The following is a 17224-nucleotide window of genomic DNA, read 5'->3' as shown; positions in this document are numbered from 1 at the left end:
AGGTTGATGGTATAAAACATTATGGGAAACGGCTCCCTCTGAAGTGCCATAGTTTTCAAGAAAGAAGTAATTTTCCACAAATTTGATTTCAAGACCTCAGATTTAGAACTTGAGGTCTCGAAATCAACCATCTAAACGCACACAACTTCGTGTGACCAGGGTGTTTTCTTCTTTCATTATTATCTCGCAACTTTGATGACCGATTGAGCTCAAATTTTCACAGGTTAGTTATTTTATGCATATGTTGAGATACACAAACTGTGAGGGCTAGTCTTTGACAATTACCAATAGTGTCCAGTGTCTTTAACCAAAGATTTATAATAGAAATAGAGGGGGCACTCTATTTACACACAAACAGCGATGGCCTACGTTGGGCTTAAATCACTATAGGTTAACTACATACAACGTTCCCCTTGCAGAATGTTGGTAGTGTGACCTGCGTTATATAAATGGTCGGCACCATTTTCCCAAGGGCCAAAATTATTCCTGTTGGGCTGCGTCACATGGATTTGTTTGCCCTCTAGTTATATTATAAATAATTGTTTCGGTTTCAAATAAAGTTTGAAAGTTTCTCCAGGCTTGCGAGCTACAGTGATTTATTTAAATCAGGTACAATAAACAATTAGTAGTTACAAATCAAAATCAAAGTCCGATAGCACAAAATTCCATGACAAAATGAAGCATTTTGAGGTTTGATCGTTGAAAGCATTGGTGCACTTGTTCATTTGTTAGGCAGTAGAAATTAATTTAACTAAATTATAGAACTGTTTTGAAGAGATTGTACTAATTTCTCCTTATTTTCACTTAGATTTTTTTTTAAATATTTATTTTAAATGAACATTTCACCACATTATAATTTTGGTGGGAGAGAAACCAGAACAAAGTTGCAAAGCACCCTTCATTTTTTTAAAAGTATTTAAAGAATGGTAAAAGATTAGCTCAAAGAAATCTTAATTTATTGCACAAATACTTTGATCGAAAAAAATTATGTTTTCCACCAAGCATCAAGAGGTGTGCTGATTTTGGTCTCTAAACTTTTGACTTAAGATATCTTGATTCTTTCACTTGACCTTTGTCCGTCGGTAACCAAAACAAGGCTGAGAGCTAAATTCACACAGCAGCAGGAGGGGTCTTGTCAAAATGAATCGAGGACAGGTAGTCGGATAAACAAATTGCTGATGTAAAATATTTGTTGGATTTTCGATCTATGAGAGACGTGGGCTTACTTGCTGTAAGTTACACAGTTCTCCGGTGCACTAAAGACAAGCCCCTTGCCAATGTACCCCTTGGAGTGCTCCTTGGTTTGACTGGCTGATTAAATGATGTATAACAACTGTACAGATTTGGAGCGATCTGGAAGGTTTTGAGGTCATTGCATTTGACAAATAAATGTAGTGATATTTTTAATTGAGACATTTATCGACCCTTGCTTGTTTACCAGTAGATAGTGATCCAGGCACTTTGAACTTCTACCATGTTTTCTCTGAAACCCAATTTCAAACAAGGTGATACAATGTCAGGCAAAATTCTTTGTCTTGGGCTATATATATCCATTGGTTGTCCTGGACTTACTTTGACAAGGTCCCTAAATGGCAAGGATGTCATTTGTAAATGGATCTACGGCTTTGCATGATTGAATAGATAGCAAAGGGATAAATTTTAATTTTTAATTTTGTATGAATGTGATCATGGGTCCATCATCTCCCCCATTAACGACCACCTACTTCCGAAAGATTTCACCGAGCAATTAGCCACCTCAGGTAGTCCTTCAGAGCTCCAATGCACAGCTTTTTTTTCTAAATAATCCGTCACAAATTCAAACTTTTCACGGCGTCCGTGTAAGGCCTCTAGCATTGTCTCTAAAACATTGACGTCTTTTGCCCGGTGGCAGCAGTCCAGAGCTGCCACGTCGATCGGGTGAGCCTCCGTGTTGAAAATATAACCGCCGGCGTTGAGGACACATTCTCCGTGGGGGGTCTTGATGACATCTCCGTGGTTACCGTTGTTATGCAAGAAGTTGTCCTGATCGAACAGGAGGTAGAGGTATTTTGTGGTTTCGGAGAGAAAGAACGACTCCATACGGTTATCGAGCTTGTGATTCCGGACGTCTTTTACCTGCAGCAAACAGTTGTAATAATGAGATTAGAAAAATGAGATTGCAATAGTAATACACTCTTCTAAATATTGGGCATCAGACCAAAATGGCCACATGGTTAATGTATACCTCAGGATTTAAGGCTTTCAGCTGATCAGGGTTGTTTTTAGATACTTACAAAGAACTGTAAAGCACAAAATTGCATTGGCAGCAGGCCTAGAATTAATCCATACCATGGCAATTGCCTGATGCCCTGTGCTCTTGCTGTCGACCCTTAGGTAGGTTCAAGTTATAGAGCTATATATATTGACTAGAGCGCTAACACCCCGATATACACGCACTAAGGTTTTGAAGCCGTGTGGGCGCATCCATGATTATGTACAAACCAATACAAAGCTTGAAATTTTGTACGGCAATTGTACGGCTATTTGCATGATAGTGGGTTTGTTCTTTTATTTGTGTCATCGAACCAAAAAATGCAGCAAATGTAAACGCACAATCCGAGTTGATGAGCGTACAAACTGCGAGCGTCATGTGCGTCATGTTTAAAAGGCGCGTATACTTTTTTTAGTACGTCAATCAAGTCGAACTTACAGTTTTCATAGCGCGGAAGTACGCAAATGGACAGTCGCGTATGTAAGCGCCCACGCCGAATGTAAAAAAAAATCGCGGCAATGTGTGTTCTCCTAAAATTAAGATCGTTCTGTAATCACACAACACATCAAACATGTCTGCGCCCAGGGTGGCTTCAAAACGCAGAGCAAGTTAGCGCTCTAGTCAATATATATAGCTCTATGGTTCAAGTACAAACTTATATTTCCCACATTGAGTGCCCCCTTACCAGAGGAAAAATGCTGTCTACTAAAATTCATTGTAAGATAAATTGTCATAGCGATTTAAATTGTGACATTTTACACTTTACTTAGCAACTAGGGTTGATTTGCAGCTAAGATCAATCTTAGCTTTTTGTGAAATCGGCCCCTGGGCCCAGCTCTTTAGGAAACATTGCCCACCTGAACTCCTCTCTTTTGCTTTGTTGAGTGCAATAGACAACTGAAAAACACAAAGTTTTGGTCTGTTACTTACACTTGTGTATCCACACGGTGTCCAAGCACTTGTCTCTATTGATGTGAGGATGTCTCGTCCAACTTCTAAAAGATATGGATCTTTGGTTGCTTGGTATAGGTACATCACACTCTCTATTAGCTCTGCATTCGAATTCAATAAAGAAAGATGGATAATGATGATCAAAACTAGTTCTTGTATAGCGCAGGTTACAATTATGTACCAATGTGCTTTACATTAGCGCCCAGTGGTTAATGTCACACAGAGAGTTAGGTTAGGACTTGTCCTAGGATATATTAAAAACTTTCCTAAGACGAGTAACACGCCCTAACTCGAGATAAGACTAGTCTTAACTCTTTGTGAACTCCACCCCTGGTCATTGGGTCGATAACATTCCTGTAATCTTTCTCAGCACCCTGGGGAGTACACAACCCCTTGGCTGCCGTGGCTCTCCGAATGCTTTTTCAAACACAATATCAACCCCTAACCTCACAGGTACCTGTACATACCCCTAGGTGAAGAGAAACAATTAAAGCAAAGCATCTTGCTCAAGGACACAAAGATACAAAGAAGATGTGCCTTTGTATGTTCAATAAACAACTCAACTTTAAACTTGTTTCATTCACTCGTATCTCTTGATGCTTAGCCTTCACAACTCTTGAACCAAAGAAGGTATCAACATGGGGTTTGAACAGCATTGAAGCAAAGATTATGCTCTTTTCAAATTTAGAATTGTTTTTAAATTACCTGGGTCGACAAATAATTTACCGTACACATACGTAAGTACACATATTTCCATTTTATACCTGGCCTCAGTGGGTAACCTTCTCTTTTATCGATAGCTTTATTTGTAACAATATTGAAGAACTCCGGAGTGAATCCCAATTGTCGCCACACTTGATGGTAATTATGCAAAGTCTTCATGGCCTCATCTGTTTTCCCTAAAAGGCTCTGTAATCAATCGGAACAAAAGATTTCAACTTTAAGAACATACTTTTAAAATTGTTCAATTGTATACATAACGACTGTCAACGTAGTCACTTATGCTATGGAGCATGTGTACATATTAGATTAGATAGATAACTCTTGAAAGGTGATGGCTCCTCGGCAGCCAAACTAGTCTAGTGGACAAGTTGTGAAAGCAGTCGCACGACAACGGTAAACAGTATTGTCCAAAGGCCCACACTTCGTGTATCACAACTTGTATTTATAAAATAACAAACCTGTGAAAATTTAGGCTCAATCGGTCATCGGAGACGGAAGAAAATAACGGGAAAACTCGCCCTTGTTCTCGTCAGTTTTGCCGCGTCATGACATGTGTTTAAAACAAATCCGTTTTTCTTGATATCGAGAATTGATAATTGTTTTAATGTTTTCTCAAAAAGTATTTTATGGAATATTATTTCAAGGGAAGTTTTTCACCAATACCTTCTGTAAACCCTGTAAGTTATTTGTAAATCTGTGAACTTTTAATTTCTGTTCTGTTCAGAAAGTGTCCAATGGCTTTGAATGTTTGTCGCGTTGATGGTGATCCTTCTCTCTCTCTGTGATTCCAGGGACACTAGTCTATGGGAGAGTAAGTCTGCAGCCACCTACTGTCCCCAAAAGGTCTCTCATCGAACCAGTGATATTTTAAATTCTGAAAACCCTAAAATAGTATTGATAATTAACAATAACTTGGGAGGCTAATCATCCTTAATCGCAGCTAAGAGCTGAATATGCGAAGGACGCGTCTACAACGTGTTCGCGAAGCAGGCATGCAAGGGCGCCTTTGGCAGCCAGCCACATCAACCCATTATGACCACAGAGCACAGCCAGAGATCAAAAAGTGTTTGATTTTTACAGAGGGAGGATACCCGGATGGTCTGGAAAACAATTGTGGCACAGCAGAGAGCCAACGCACAACTCAACTCACATATGGCCCTGACCGGGTATCGAACCAGGGTCACCTTGGTGAGAGGCGAGCGCTTTACACACAAGCCAACCATGAAGGCTAATTGATTATAATTAGCAAACTTTTTCTGAGAGATTTCATTGCATAGTAATAGTTGTATGTTAACGTTACCTGCAAGCCTGGCCAGTAGGCTTCCAGTGACTGGAATACAGGCATCGAGATTTGACCTTTCTTCATGTTGACCCACATGTACCAGTCATCTCGCTTCATGAACTGCTTCGTCAAGTTTTCATACTCTGAAAAAAAAGAGTAGGGGAACACCAACTTTCAAATCTTACAATAAGGCACTTTGCAACATCATTATCCCTGTTCATCAGGCACACATGTAATTAAAGCCATTATACACTTTCGCTACAGAAAAAAAAGAAAAAAGTTCACAGATTTACAAATAATTTACAGGGTTTACAGAAGGTAATGGTAAACGACTTCTCTTGAAATATTATTCCATGAAATGCTTTACTTTTTGAGAAAACATTAAAACAATATCAATTCTTGTTAGCGAGAATTACGGAATTATTTTAAACACATGTCATCACAAGGCGAAACGTGGGGAAACAAGAGTGGGTTTTCCCGTTATTTTCTCCCGACTCCGATGACCTATTGAGCCTAAATTTTCACAGGTTTGTTGTTTTATATATACATGTACCTTGTGATACACGAAGTGTGGGACTTGGACAATACTGTTTACTGAAAGTGTCCAATGGCTTTAAACCAATTCCTCAAACTTTCTCATCTGCCTGGGTGCATATAACCCCAAGCTGCTTAAATGAACCAAGAGGCTATAGGCAGTGGACACTATTGGTAATTACTCAAAATAGTTATTAGCATAAAACCTCACTTGGTAACGAGTAATGGGGAGAGGTTGGTAGTATAAAACATTGTGAGTAACGGCTCCCTCTGAAGTGCCATAGTTTTCGAGAAAGAAGTAATTTTCCACGAATTCGATTTCGAGACCTCAGATTTAGAACTTGAGGTCTCGAAATCAACTGTCTAAACGCACACAACTTCGTGTGACAAGGGTGTTTTTTTCTTTCATTATTATCTCGCAAGTTCGATGACCGATTTAGCTCAAATTTTCACAGGTTTGTTATTGGCTAGTCCCAGGAATCTTGTTTCATATTATAACAAGAGTAGTCTGTTGACATAATAGTAAAAATAATAAGAGAAAGAAGATTTTTTGTAGAAAATACTAAGGAATTTACCCCAAAACATGTCAAGTAATTCTGTATTCCCAAGCAGCAAGCTTCCCTTGACGAGATACTCCAGCAGTGAATCTACCCCTGCACCAATCCCTGAATCCAATGCTGTCCACTTCCTTGTCAAGACATCAATGTGGTTACCAAACTGTGGGGTTAAACAGAAGGTACACGTTTGGTAACAGTAGTAGTTGGCAGACGTCTGTCGCGGACGACAATGTCAAGTTTAGATGTATCCATCAATGACATCTTCCTCTCCCCACTTTGTCAGTTTGTTGGTGATCGTGTCTACAGCATAGACCTCCAGCTGGAGCGGTGGCTAGCCAACTCGGGCCATGACCTAGGGCCAATTTCATAGAGCTGCTTAAGCAGCTTGCTTATTTTACACATGTTACTGGCCAAAATTCCATGCCATATACATTGCTTGTGACTGGTATTTAGCTGTTGTTTACTTAGCATAACAATTGAGTGAAGTCTTGGCTGGTAATTTGATTTTACTAAACAAGGATTTTTTTGCTTAAGCAAAATTTTTGCTTAAGCAGCTCTACGAAATTGGGCCCAGGTGGGGTTGTTGAAGTCTACCAAATCTCTCTTCAAGACATCTTTGAAGCGTAGTTTTGGACGTCCAATGGGTTGGTCTCCATTTTGTTTGGCAACAAGTCTTGCAATTAATAACTATTGGTTAGAAGCCTACAGCAGCTTTCGATTGTATGTATAGCATTTTCAGAAACATTTCACGAACGCAGTCATGTGACTTTGTACAATGTAAGAAGATAACAGTTTTTATGCCCCGAAATTTCAATCTGAAAAGCGTTAACTGCAGTCAACGCTTCTGAAAGAAAAAACATTGGTCCGGATATTTCAAAAATTTAATCAAACAGAATTTTTAGGGGAAATCCCGGCAATAGGTAGTTTAGAAAACAAAAATATTGGACCTACCAGTCCAATATCAGATCGTGATTTCCATATTGCAGTGAGAGCCCGGAGTGCTGTCTGTTCAAATACAGGATCTCCGGTCAGGCGACTTAACGTTCCAAACTCGATGGCGTACGTTCCTACACACGCTGTACACGTGACCGGAGTCTCTCCTGCTGGTACCCCGTGGGCTAAGTTGACTGTACCATAGGGCATACCCGTCGGTGTGTTAAAAGCTGGTAACCAAAATTAAAAAAAAACAGCATAAATTCTTCTATTTATAAATATGTGAGAAATGCGGTAGCGCCATTGTGTAAATCTCTTTTGAGATGTGATGATTCGGAAAAGAACTCGGATGTTTTGATCAGTATGCTCTGATCAGCTTCAGGAGAATGCTGGACTCTGTTGCTAGATGCTGCCTTCTTTTTGTGATTAATTCAATTCAATTCAATTCAATTTTGTTGGTCCTACCATGGAGGAAATTCGTTTTGAATACATGCAATACAGACAAAATTAATAAAGCACAATCATAAATAAACTACTGGAAATACATAATATTAATTAAATATTAAAATCACGGAGTCACTATATTTCTTTCTTTGCAAACCATTAAAGACATTGGACACTTTCGGTAAACAGTATTGTCCAAAGGCCCACATTCGTGTATCACAAATTATATATAAAAATAACAAACCTGTTAAAATTTAGGCTCAATCGGTCATCGGAGTCGCGAGAAAATAACTGGGAAACCCACCCTTGTTTCCGCACGTTTCGCTGTGTCATGATATTGTTTTAATGTTTTCTCAAAAAGTAAAGCATTTCATGGAATAATAGTTCAAGAGAAAACTTTCACCATTACCTTCTGTAAACCCTGTAAGTTATTTGTAAATCTGTGAACTTTTGTTTTTGGTTCTGTTCCGAAAGTGTCCAATGGCTTTAATGAGGCCCGTCTCTTCATGTTCAAAGCAGGCCTGTGGTTGTAAACAAAGTTATGAACTTTAACCCAGTGACTTCACAGGTTGTGTCAATGGTATCTTTTCCTGCCTTTCACCTCTGTGGACCCCGGTTTGAATCCCGCCTCAGATCAGAGCCTTGCATGTGGATCGGGTTTTCAGTCCCAACCAAATTGCTTGAGTTTTCCTCCGTTGGGGTTTTTCTCCCACATCTAAAATTTTACATTTCTTCATGTTTCCTATTCATCCTGTTATTGGCGCTATTATTGTGCTGTTTGTAATCAAAGACAGTGGACACTATTGGTAATTGCCAAAGACTAGTCTCCTCACTTGGTGTATCTAAACATATGCACAAAATAACAAACCTGTGAAAATTTGAGCTCAATTGGTAGTCGAAGTTGCGATATTTGAATGAAATGAAAAACACACTTGTCACACGAAGTTGTGTGCTTTCAGATGCTTGATTTCGAGACCTCAAATTCTAAACTTGAGGTCTCGAAATCAAATTCGTGGAAAATGACTTCTTTCTCAAAAACTATGTCACTTCAGAGGGAGCCGTTTCTCACAATGTTTTATACTATCAACCTCTCCCCATTGCTCGTTACCAAGAGAGGTTTTATGCTGATAATTATTTTGAGTAATTACCAATAGTGTCCACTGCCTTCAAATACAAATAAATAAATATACACAAAAGTGAATTCAAATCCTGCCAACTCTTCGACCAGATTCCTCCCTACCTGGTAGAATTCTCCTGGCTACCTTTTCAGCCATGGCCAGTAGGGGTCCAGTGCAGGGCCAGCCTGGCTCCAGATCTTCACCAGCTCTCTGGGACAATAGGTGCGCAGATAGCAATCCTCCAATAACTATGTAAAAAAGGCGAGAGGTGTCAAAATGACATCAACAGGGCAACACAAGGCATTATTGCCATTATGAAAACTTAGAATTAATGATCATACAAATGTATGGTTAGAAGCCTACAGCAGCTCTCATTGTATACATGCAATTATTTCACTTTGAAGTAATGTAGTTATTTAAAAAATAAAAAGATTTTATGCCCCTAAAAAATGGAATAAAAGAAGTGTAACATTTCTCAAATAACTGTCTATTCCTAGCTGATAAAGAAACAGTTGTTTATTGACGACACAAACCCAGCACATTTTATTTCAAACTAATTTAAACCTCTTTTTGATTTTATTTATCAGGAAGGAAGTTGCCATACAAAATGACATATATCTGGCATTTTAATTTAAAATAATAGTTTTGAAAATTTCACCCCTGTTGGCCTACTTCAGCTTGCACCGATATCCTCATTTAGTAATGCATACAAATATTCACATTCGATCAGCACAGACATTGTTAAATCATTTACCTCTGATATTCGTTTCAAACACAGACACGTTGATGTCTTCAGAGAAATCCAGATGGTTCCCAAGCAGTTTAGAAACTCTCCTGAACTCGCTGTAGTTACCCATGATGGCCAAGGTATCCAAGGCATCAATAAGTGTTAAAGAATAGCTGGAGAAAACAGAAAAATGGGTGTATCATGTAACACCTCTGTGTACAGGGCCCAAATTCGGTAAACAGTATTGTCCAAGTCCCACACTTTGTGTATCCTAACTTAAAATATAATAACAAATCTGTGAAAATTTAGGCTCAATCGGTCATCGGAGTCGGGAGAAAATAACGGGAAAACCCACTCTTGTTTCCGCACGTTTCGCCATGTCATGACATGTGTTTAAAATAAATCCTGGTTCTAGCTATCGAGAATTGATATTGTTTTAACGTTTTCTCAAAAAGTTAAGCATTGCATGAAATAATTTTTCAAGAGAAGTCTTTCACCATTACCTTCTGTAAACCCTGTAAATTATTTGTAAATCTGTGAACTTTTTTTTTTCTGTACCGAAAGTGTACGATGGCTTTAAAAGCAAAAATAATACCACTTAACAATTTTATGCTCAGCAGAAAAGAGCAGGATACCAGACACAAATTGTAAAAGTGACATTTTATTTTGGTTGTTAACCCTGTTCTGGTAAGTTCATTTATTTTGTGCTTAATAAATGTACTTTTTGTGCTCCAGCAGCTCTATGAAATTGGGTCCAGGGCTCGAAATTAACACTGGGTGGTGCAGGCCAAAGGCCAATGTGTTTAGCATCGGGTTAGTAGAAGTATGACTTGACAAGTCCGGCAGTCTTGCGTGATTGAATAATATACCTTTTTTAAATTTTTTAAAATTATTATTGGTTTATTAAAAATCAAACGTAGCAGCCAAAAGGCTGAATTGCATTTAGGTTTACAATATAAAAATACATCCACCTGTCACCTTATATTCAAACAAATTGTATTCAAATGTAAAATATATGATGCTTTGTACAAATGTTTTTCATTTTGATTATGATCTTGTGGAGATTTTTCTTGTCCAGCTAATGTTTTGAGTAACAAGCACTACAGTCTTGAGGATTTCCCCAAACAAATTTGTGCCCTCTCATCATGTTTATACTAATTTGCTAACTTGTTAGAACAAGAACTACAAGTCAAGTATAGGTATAAAGTAGTTATGAAGTCCAAGCGATTTTATCATGATCATAGCGTGGGGTGCGATTTGGTGGTCATAACCACTCACTGTTTCGCTTGAACTTACCATCAGTTATAATAACCACTGGCAAGTGACCGAAACAGTTATTGATTACAACCGCCAAATCGCATCCATGGTTTTGGGAAAACTTACAATCATTTGCGATTTGAACAAACACTGGGACAAAGACTTTTTCACAAGAGAGCTGTTAATTTGGAAAAGCCTAAAGGCGAATTGAAGTCATGACTTATTTTTCAATGCAGAGTAAATAACGATTGTAAAGTTTCCTTTTGTTTGCTTGGAATATCTGTTTATGTGTCCAAGCATCTTGAAACTTCAACGCACGCACCAACACTTTCTTCGTTCTATAGCCATTAAAAAAACTAACCTTCCCCATGAGTCTACCCCGTCGCAGGTCAAAGGTCGAAGTTCATCATAGGGGAAAGCATTGTTTAAATAATTCTCGTAGCCGTGGTAGAACATTGCTCGCACTCTCTCTCTGCACAAAAAGAGCAAACGACACAAACAAAGGAATTACATTAATCCAAAGGATTTCAGGAAAAAAAGCTCCAACTTCACTTGAAATTAGCGGAATGGAATAAAAAAATATAAAAAAATGTAAACAAGAACTCCGACTCGGATTCGAAAAGCTCCTCTCTGTAACTCTGGTTTGGTCATACGAGGATGGATAGTTTCGCTGGGCCAAGCTGTGAGCATGGTGAGTGAACGATAGCGGATAACCATTTACGAGTGCAGTACACTATCTGCTAATATTCACTGACGTCTCTAGCCTTTGTTGTTGGGTCAAGACTTATATCAACAAGTTACAACCATCCATCCGCAGCAAGGTGCCCTCTGTTTTAAATGTTGTACAACTACCGGTAACAAGCTCTATGAAAAGAAAGATGGTGACCATTACTAGTGACCAACATCTATGGATGCTGCTTTAGAGATCATCATTTTGCATGAAAAAGAAAAATCAATTTTAATAAATTAAAAACAAAACAAATGAAAACCTCACTAAAAACCAATGAAAATTCTTCTTTTTAATTTGAGTTAGCCCAGACATTTAAGTTCATAAACTGTCACTCTCTTGTAGATTTAATTGTAAATTGGAGGTTTTTTGTGGTGTCTTGACGTTACTGTTCGTGTTGATGGTGTATTGACGGTAATTAGTGAAGCCCTCACCCTAAAGCCCGGTTTATACTTCCTGCGAATGCGAATACGAAGCGAATGTTGGCGTCACAAATTTGCAACGAATAATTCGCAGCAGTTCAACTTTGCTCAACTCACTTACTTGCGAATATTGCTGCCAAAGGAGGGTTGTGACGTCAAATTCACGTCAAATTTGCTTCGCATTCGCAGGAAGTATGAACCGGGCTTAACACATGCCTAACTACATAATATTATTAATAAACTAATGAAGGACCCAAATAAAAAAATGGTGTAAATTAAAAAGGGATCCTGTAAAAAAAGTAAGTAATGCTGACCCGGGTCCTTCTTCTAACTAAAGTTCTTACCTGTATTGTAATAGTTCATTGTCTGTAAATGTTGCGCACACAACCAGGCCGACACAAACTGTTAGCAATATTTTTACTGGCAAGGCTAATTGAAGCAAATACGCCATAATCTCAGAGACAGTTTCAAATCAAGCTATGTTGTTTATGCGGATTTTTATTGTTTACACGTTAAACAATTATTATAACGTTAAAAAACATTAGTCGGACATCCGAACATGAGTGTCTGTTTTTATATTACTTTTTAGGCAGACGACATAGGATACCAAACAATATTTTAGAGTTCACCTTTCTCTGTAAAAACGCTAGAGGGCGACATTTCCTCCGCCGGTAAACTGACTTGCAGAACTTCACAAAGTGTGCGAGGTGTGTGGCGCAATCAACTAAATTTGTGCATTGGTGAGTCTAAATTTAATGTTTTTATCAATTAATTGATTGGGATGTCGACCTTAAATTGATATATATGATGACATTATGTAACTCTGACTTGAGGTGTAACATTCTTGTTGAAAACTTTAGTTAGTTTGTCTCAAAATCATCATCGTCATTTCATTTTCACCACTCACTGACTGACTCAGTGATCAGTCTCAAAGTCGGTTTGGTGTGTTGTATCATGGAATTCCGTATTATAATTTGTACATCACTCAGACATTGTAAATTGCACTGTAATTCAGTATTTCTCCCACTGGTTTTAGAAAGTCCTTTCGTCATCCAGTCCTAGTGCTGGTGGTACCTAACCTTCCAGTAGGCTCCGCCCACGATGCATGTGTGAGCAAGAACACGTGACGTGGGGTTCTCCAACGCCTTGCTGCACAACTCTGCCACGCGCGGCAAGACACGCGCACGCATGTCGGACCTTATTATTTGTCGAAACCTTCGTTGCGTTGTGATTGGTCAATACGTAAGTCAGAATGGGGCAGAGCTTAACGGATCAGTCTATTGCTGTACAGTGTATCTCCTCCACCATTCATTCAACAAATTCAAAGTCAAAGAAGAGACATTGTTCTGTTTCATCAATTAATTTTTATTCAATCGTGTAAAAAAAAAAACAATGTTTTTCCACAATTAATCATTTTTATCCTGATGCAAATTTAACATCTTTTATAAATCTACTTATAAATAACAGTTAAAATGGGCTGAATACTCACGGAATGTTTGCGCACCTCCATTTTATAAAATTAAAAAGCAATGCGTTTTGCATAGTGGGTATTTTGTCAATGGTCACAGAAGATGACCATTGACAAGTTACCAAAATGTATCCAAATGTATCCACGCTGACATCGTGAACAGACTGCATACCATAGGTTCTAAACTCAACAGTAGAGTCTAACGTTAATTTTGTTATTGATGTTACCTTGGAATTTCAGTTTTTGTTTAGCTTTGTAATTTGTTGATTTTTATATTGTTTTTAAATCAGCCTGTCCTGTAAATAATCAAGTGCTAACTTATTGTGCACTTACTTCAGATTGTGCAAATCCGTAGAATGCACTCATCGTCCAGATCGTCCCACAATTCATCAGACAGGCACAGTTACCTGTTTGACCCTGATAATACTTCAAAACCATGAGTGATGGTTGCATGATTTTGGTACGAAAATAAAGATTGAGTTGGAGTGCAGGAAGTGACTTGAGTAAAGAGTACACTGTTGTCCAGACTTTTCCATGCTGAAAGAAATGGGTGAAATTTAGATAATGCTCAAATTGCGTAACCCTCTGGTCAGGGACAATGTCGGTTATGATCACAACAACTAGAACTACATACAGTATACTAGTTGCGATAACGTAACCCTCCTCCCGACGGCCACCAGGCCGGAGGGTTACGAAAACGGTTAATCTGGTCCAACACATACAATTTCTACAGCTAGTCACCAGATTTGCCCCATTTTTACCACTTTCAAAAATCATGACACAAATTCTGAGGGTACAAACTTAATCCGCAATGTCTAATGCAGCCTGCCATAATACTCAAAACACCATTGAGGAAATATTTCGAAGAAAAATTGACAAAAACTTCCCAGATCCCGGAGCGAATTCCCAGGTTCATATTTTGAACCTGTCGCATCGCTTTGCAAATGCATTATTTTGTTGTTGGGCTAAACCATTCTGTAAAAGGGGTGTTACAATGTTTCAGTGCGTGTGCGCGCTGTCCGTTTGCATTGCACGCCGTTCACTCATAATGGTGCATGCACTGCAGCACTGCAACATTGTAACACCCCTTTTACAGAATGGTTTACCATGATACAGAAACCTTTCCATGAGAAATTTCAGACTTTCATCTGAATTCAGACTTTTTGAGTCTGCCTAATGAAGAAAATCGTTTTGTGTTTTCTTCATTTTTGTAATAAAAAAAAAATACTGCTCTTTTTAAAAATCTATTTACTACATAATATAATATCCTAACATTAGAACTTGGCAATGACGCTAACCCCTGTTCTTTGTTAATATTACGCACTGTACAGTGTATAGTACAATGTAGAAAATGAGTAACAAAATAATGAGAAGGGCTGCTAACAGTTGAATTACAAGTACATGTACAGTAGGCTTGGCAGCAGAAACCTAGCTCAAAATTTTGAAGAAAAACCCTGCAAGTTCAGCTTACGTACAGTAAGGCAATTTTCATGAAATTTACATAAAGTCTGAAATAATTTGTTACAAAAAAACCTGCAGAATTCGGTCGGTAAGGAGAGCCATGAAATTTGGCCCAGTAGATTTCCTCTTTTCCTCCTTGTGTTCTAGTAGAACTTCTACATAGTTTCTCCTGCTCATTTTACATGGAAATGTACATTACATGACACCTGTTAAAAGTTTGTTGAATGTAAAATGGCAATGGAATTCATCTGCATTGTATTCCTGTAAACAATAGGCTCAGTAATAACCTACATTTAGTTTACACATCAACACATTCAGGGTATTGCCCTACCCTAAACACAACTTTAATTCCATGTAAAAAAAGCTCTAAAACAAATATAATGGTGTTCATGTACACAATACCTTATAATAGCAGCCTGGACCATGCATGGACTTTGGATTTGTTTATCATAAACCTCTGCAGTATATAACGGGTTTCACCTTTCACCAGCTTACTGCGCATTGAACCTTGCACACTGACAGTGCTGTGTGTACCAATGTAGGCTTTTTAGGTCACAGATGATGTGCAATTTAGTATGTTACTTTATGGAATTGGCTTGATCCCATGTAGACCATGGGATGGGTATTGAAAAGGGGCCTATTTTGGGGGTTTCGTGGTCCCCATCTCCGGACTGCATGAAATTTGACGCACAAGGGTTTTCAATGGTACTGAATCCGAATTTGGTTGTTGCTAAGCTCTTAAACTGCACAGTTCGTGAACAGACCAATTTTTGGGTCATTTTAGGTCAAAAACAGTATTTTTTGATAACGTCTGTATTCACTGGGACTATTTACCAATCGTTCACGGCAGTGCAAGAACCTTTTCCAAGTGTTTAATGTGAACGATGTAAATTTTCCCCTTTTCTGTCCGATTAACATGCAAGGGCCTACAACAAAAACCCATGATTTTTATTGATTGGACATCAAGTACAATGCCATTTGTTTTTCGTTGCTACGACGTGCATGTGTTACATTTTTATTATCACGCGCGCGGCTGAGTTAGATGTGGGACGCAGACGCACTATTTGTTCGTATTCCACTCGCGCTTGTTTGATAACTTGTAGTTTTGTCGAACGAGCCTGTGAATCGGCATCCTTTTATTCAGGGGTTTGAAGAAATACTCTGTATGTTATAATGGTACAGTGTAGGAACGAAACACGATAATGCTTCGAATGACATCACCCACATCGCAGGCTTCCGAGGATTTGTAGATCACTATTTGTCGCCGTAATTGTTTCTTTTCGGGATTCGGTGCAGGATTTTCGCCAAGCAACAGCAAGTAATGGATTTGCTGTATTTTATTTCTTACCTACATACAAACATTGCGTGGTCCAAAAGTGGGGACTACGGTTTTGAACAATTCTAGCGATCATCCTATGGTCTAATGCTGAGTATCTGCTGCCACCAATATAAGTTTGTTTGTGTGTTTGTATGTCTGTACTACATTTACCGTAGTGCTTGTAAAACTAAAGGTCCAAGACTTCGTGTTATTCACACAACAGGAGTAACTGGGCTCCCTTGCTTAATTTTAGCAGTGTTGTAAAATACACTTTATAATAGATATTCGACAAGATTTTCAAGAGAACTTGGACAGTAGAACAAAATTGTTGTCCTTTCACACGAGGTACAGCAATTATGCTCTGATTTAGCAAAGGACCCTTGCTAAATTGCTCTCGTGTGAAAGGGGCTCTAAGTCTAATGGACACTCTGTGTCTTACAATGTACGTCCCATGTAGATGTAAGCAACAATAACAAACAATCACTCAATGTGCCTTTTTGTTTGTATTCCTAGGGCCTACTGTATCATCAGCGCTGTTCATTGCTGCTGAAAAGTCTCTGACTTAAACTTTTGAACTTGGCTATCAATATTTATGTGAAATTTTCTGTTGGCTTCTCAATCTCAGGCCTACTGAGAGAAGATTCCTCAATTTTATTATTGAGAGATAATACACACTGTACTAATTTAAAAAAAACAACAACAATAGTCATTTGTTTTTTCAATTGAACTTGGAACTTGTTTACAAATGTAGTTCATCATTGGTGTTATTGTGTTTGTCCACTTCAAAATGATCATCATAGTGATATTGATATCAGTTAGAATATTGAAGTAGAATATTGTTTACACGACATCATTTGTATTTTACACTCGCTTGCAATACATGTACTGTTTATTTACAGACCCGGTGCAGTATTGATTTAATTTTATAGAGAGTTCATTGGAATTTGGCGCTTGAAGTGGAATTTTTTTTTCTTTTCTTTTTCTTCTGAAGTCATAACAAATTTGAATAATTTATTCATTTTAATGGCAGATTTTGAAAAATGAAACAGCC

The 17224-nt window shown here is 38.2% G+C and overlaps 2 protein-coding genes across 2 annotated transcripts in view; one reads left to right on the top strand and one right to left on the bottom strand.

The window, feature by feature from the left end:
- Positions 1-236: 236 nt before the first annotated feature.
- On the bottom strand, positions 237-12438 carry LOC117289615 (ER degradation-enhancing alpha-mannosidase-like protein 2). The gene is made up of 10 exons (XM_033770819.1): positions 12271-12438; positions 11139-11249; positions 9548-9693; positions 8916-9041; positions 7250-7461; positions 6317-6458; positions 5226-5350; positions 3967-4111; positions 3182-3303; positions 237-2115 (listed from the first exon to the last, which is right to left on the bottom strand). The coding sequence occupies exons 1-10, from the start codon at positions 12375-12377 to the stop codon at positions 1687-1689; spliced, it is 1665 nt and encodes a 554-aa protein (XP_033626710.1). The 5' UTR covers positions 12378-12438; the 3' UTR covers positions 237-1686.
- A 164-nt stretch (positions 12439-12602) lies between these two features.
- The window catches only part of LOC117288859 (protein NDRG3-like), a 49007-nt gene continuing 44385 nt past the window's right edge, over positions 12603-17224 (top strand). The window contains exon 1 of the mRNA XM_033769715.1: positions 12603-12666. The gene's annotated coding sequence lies outside the window, so the exon portion shown is untranslated. The remainder of the gene's footprint in view (positions 12667-17224) is intronic.

The sequence above is a fragment of the Asterias rubens genome, chromosome 4 (assembly GCF_902459465.1).
Source record: "Asterias rubens chromosome 4, eAstRub1.3, whole genome shotgun sequence".
NCBI lineage: Eukaryota > Metazoa > Echinodermata > Asteroidea > Forcipulatida > Asteriidae > Asterias > Asterias rubens.
The sequence above is the reverse complement of the archived record's forward strand: the minus strand, read 5'-3'. Positions and strand labels throughout refer to the sequence as shown.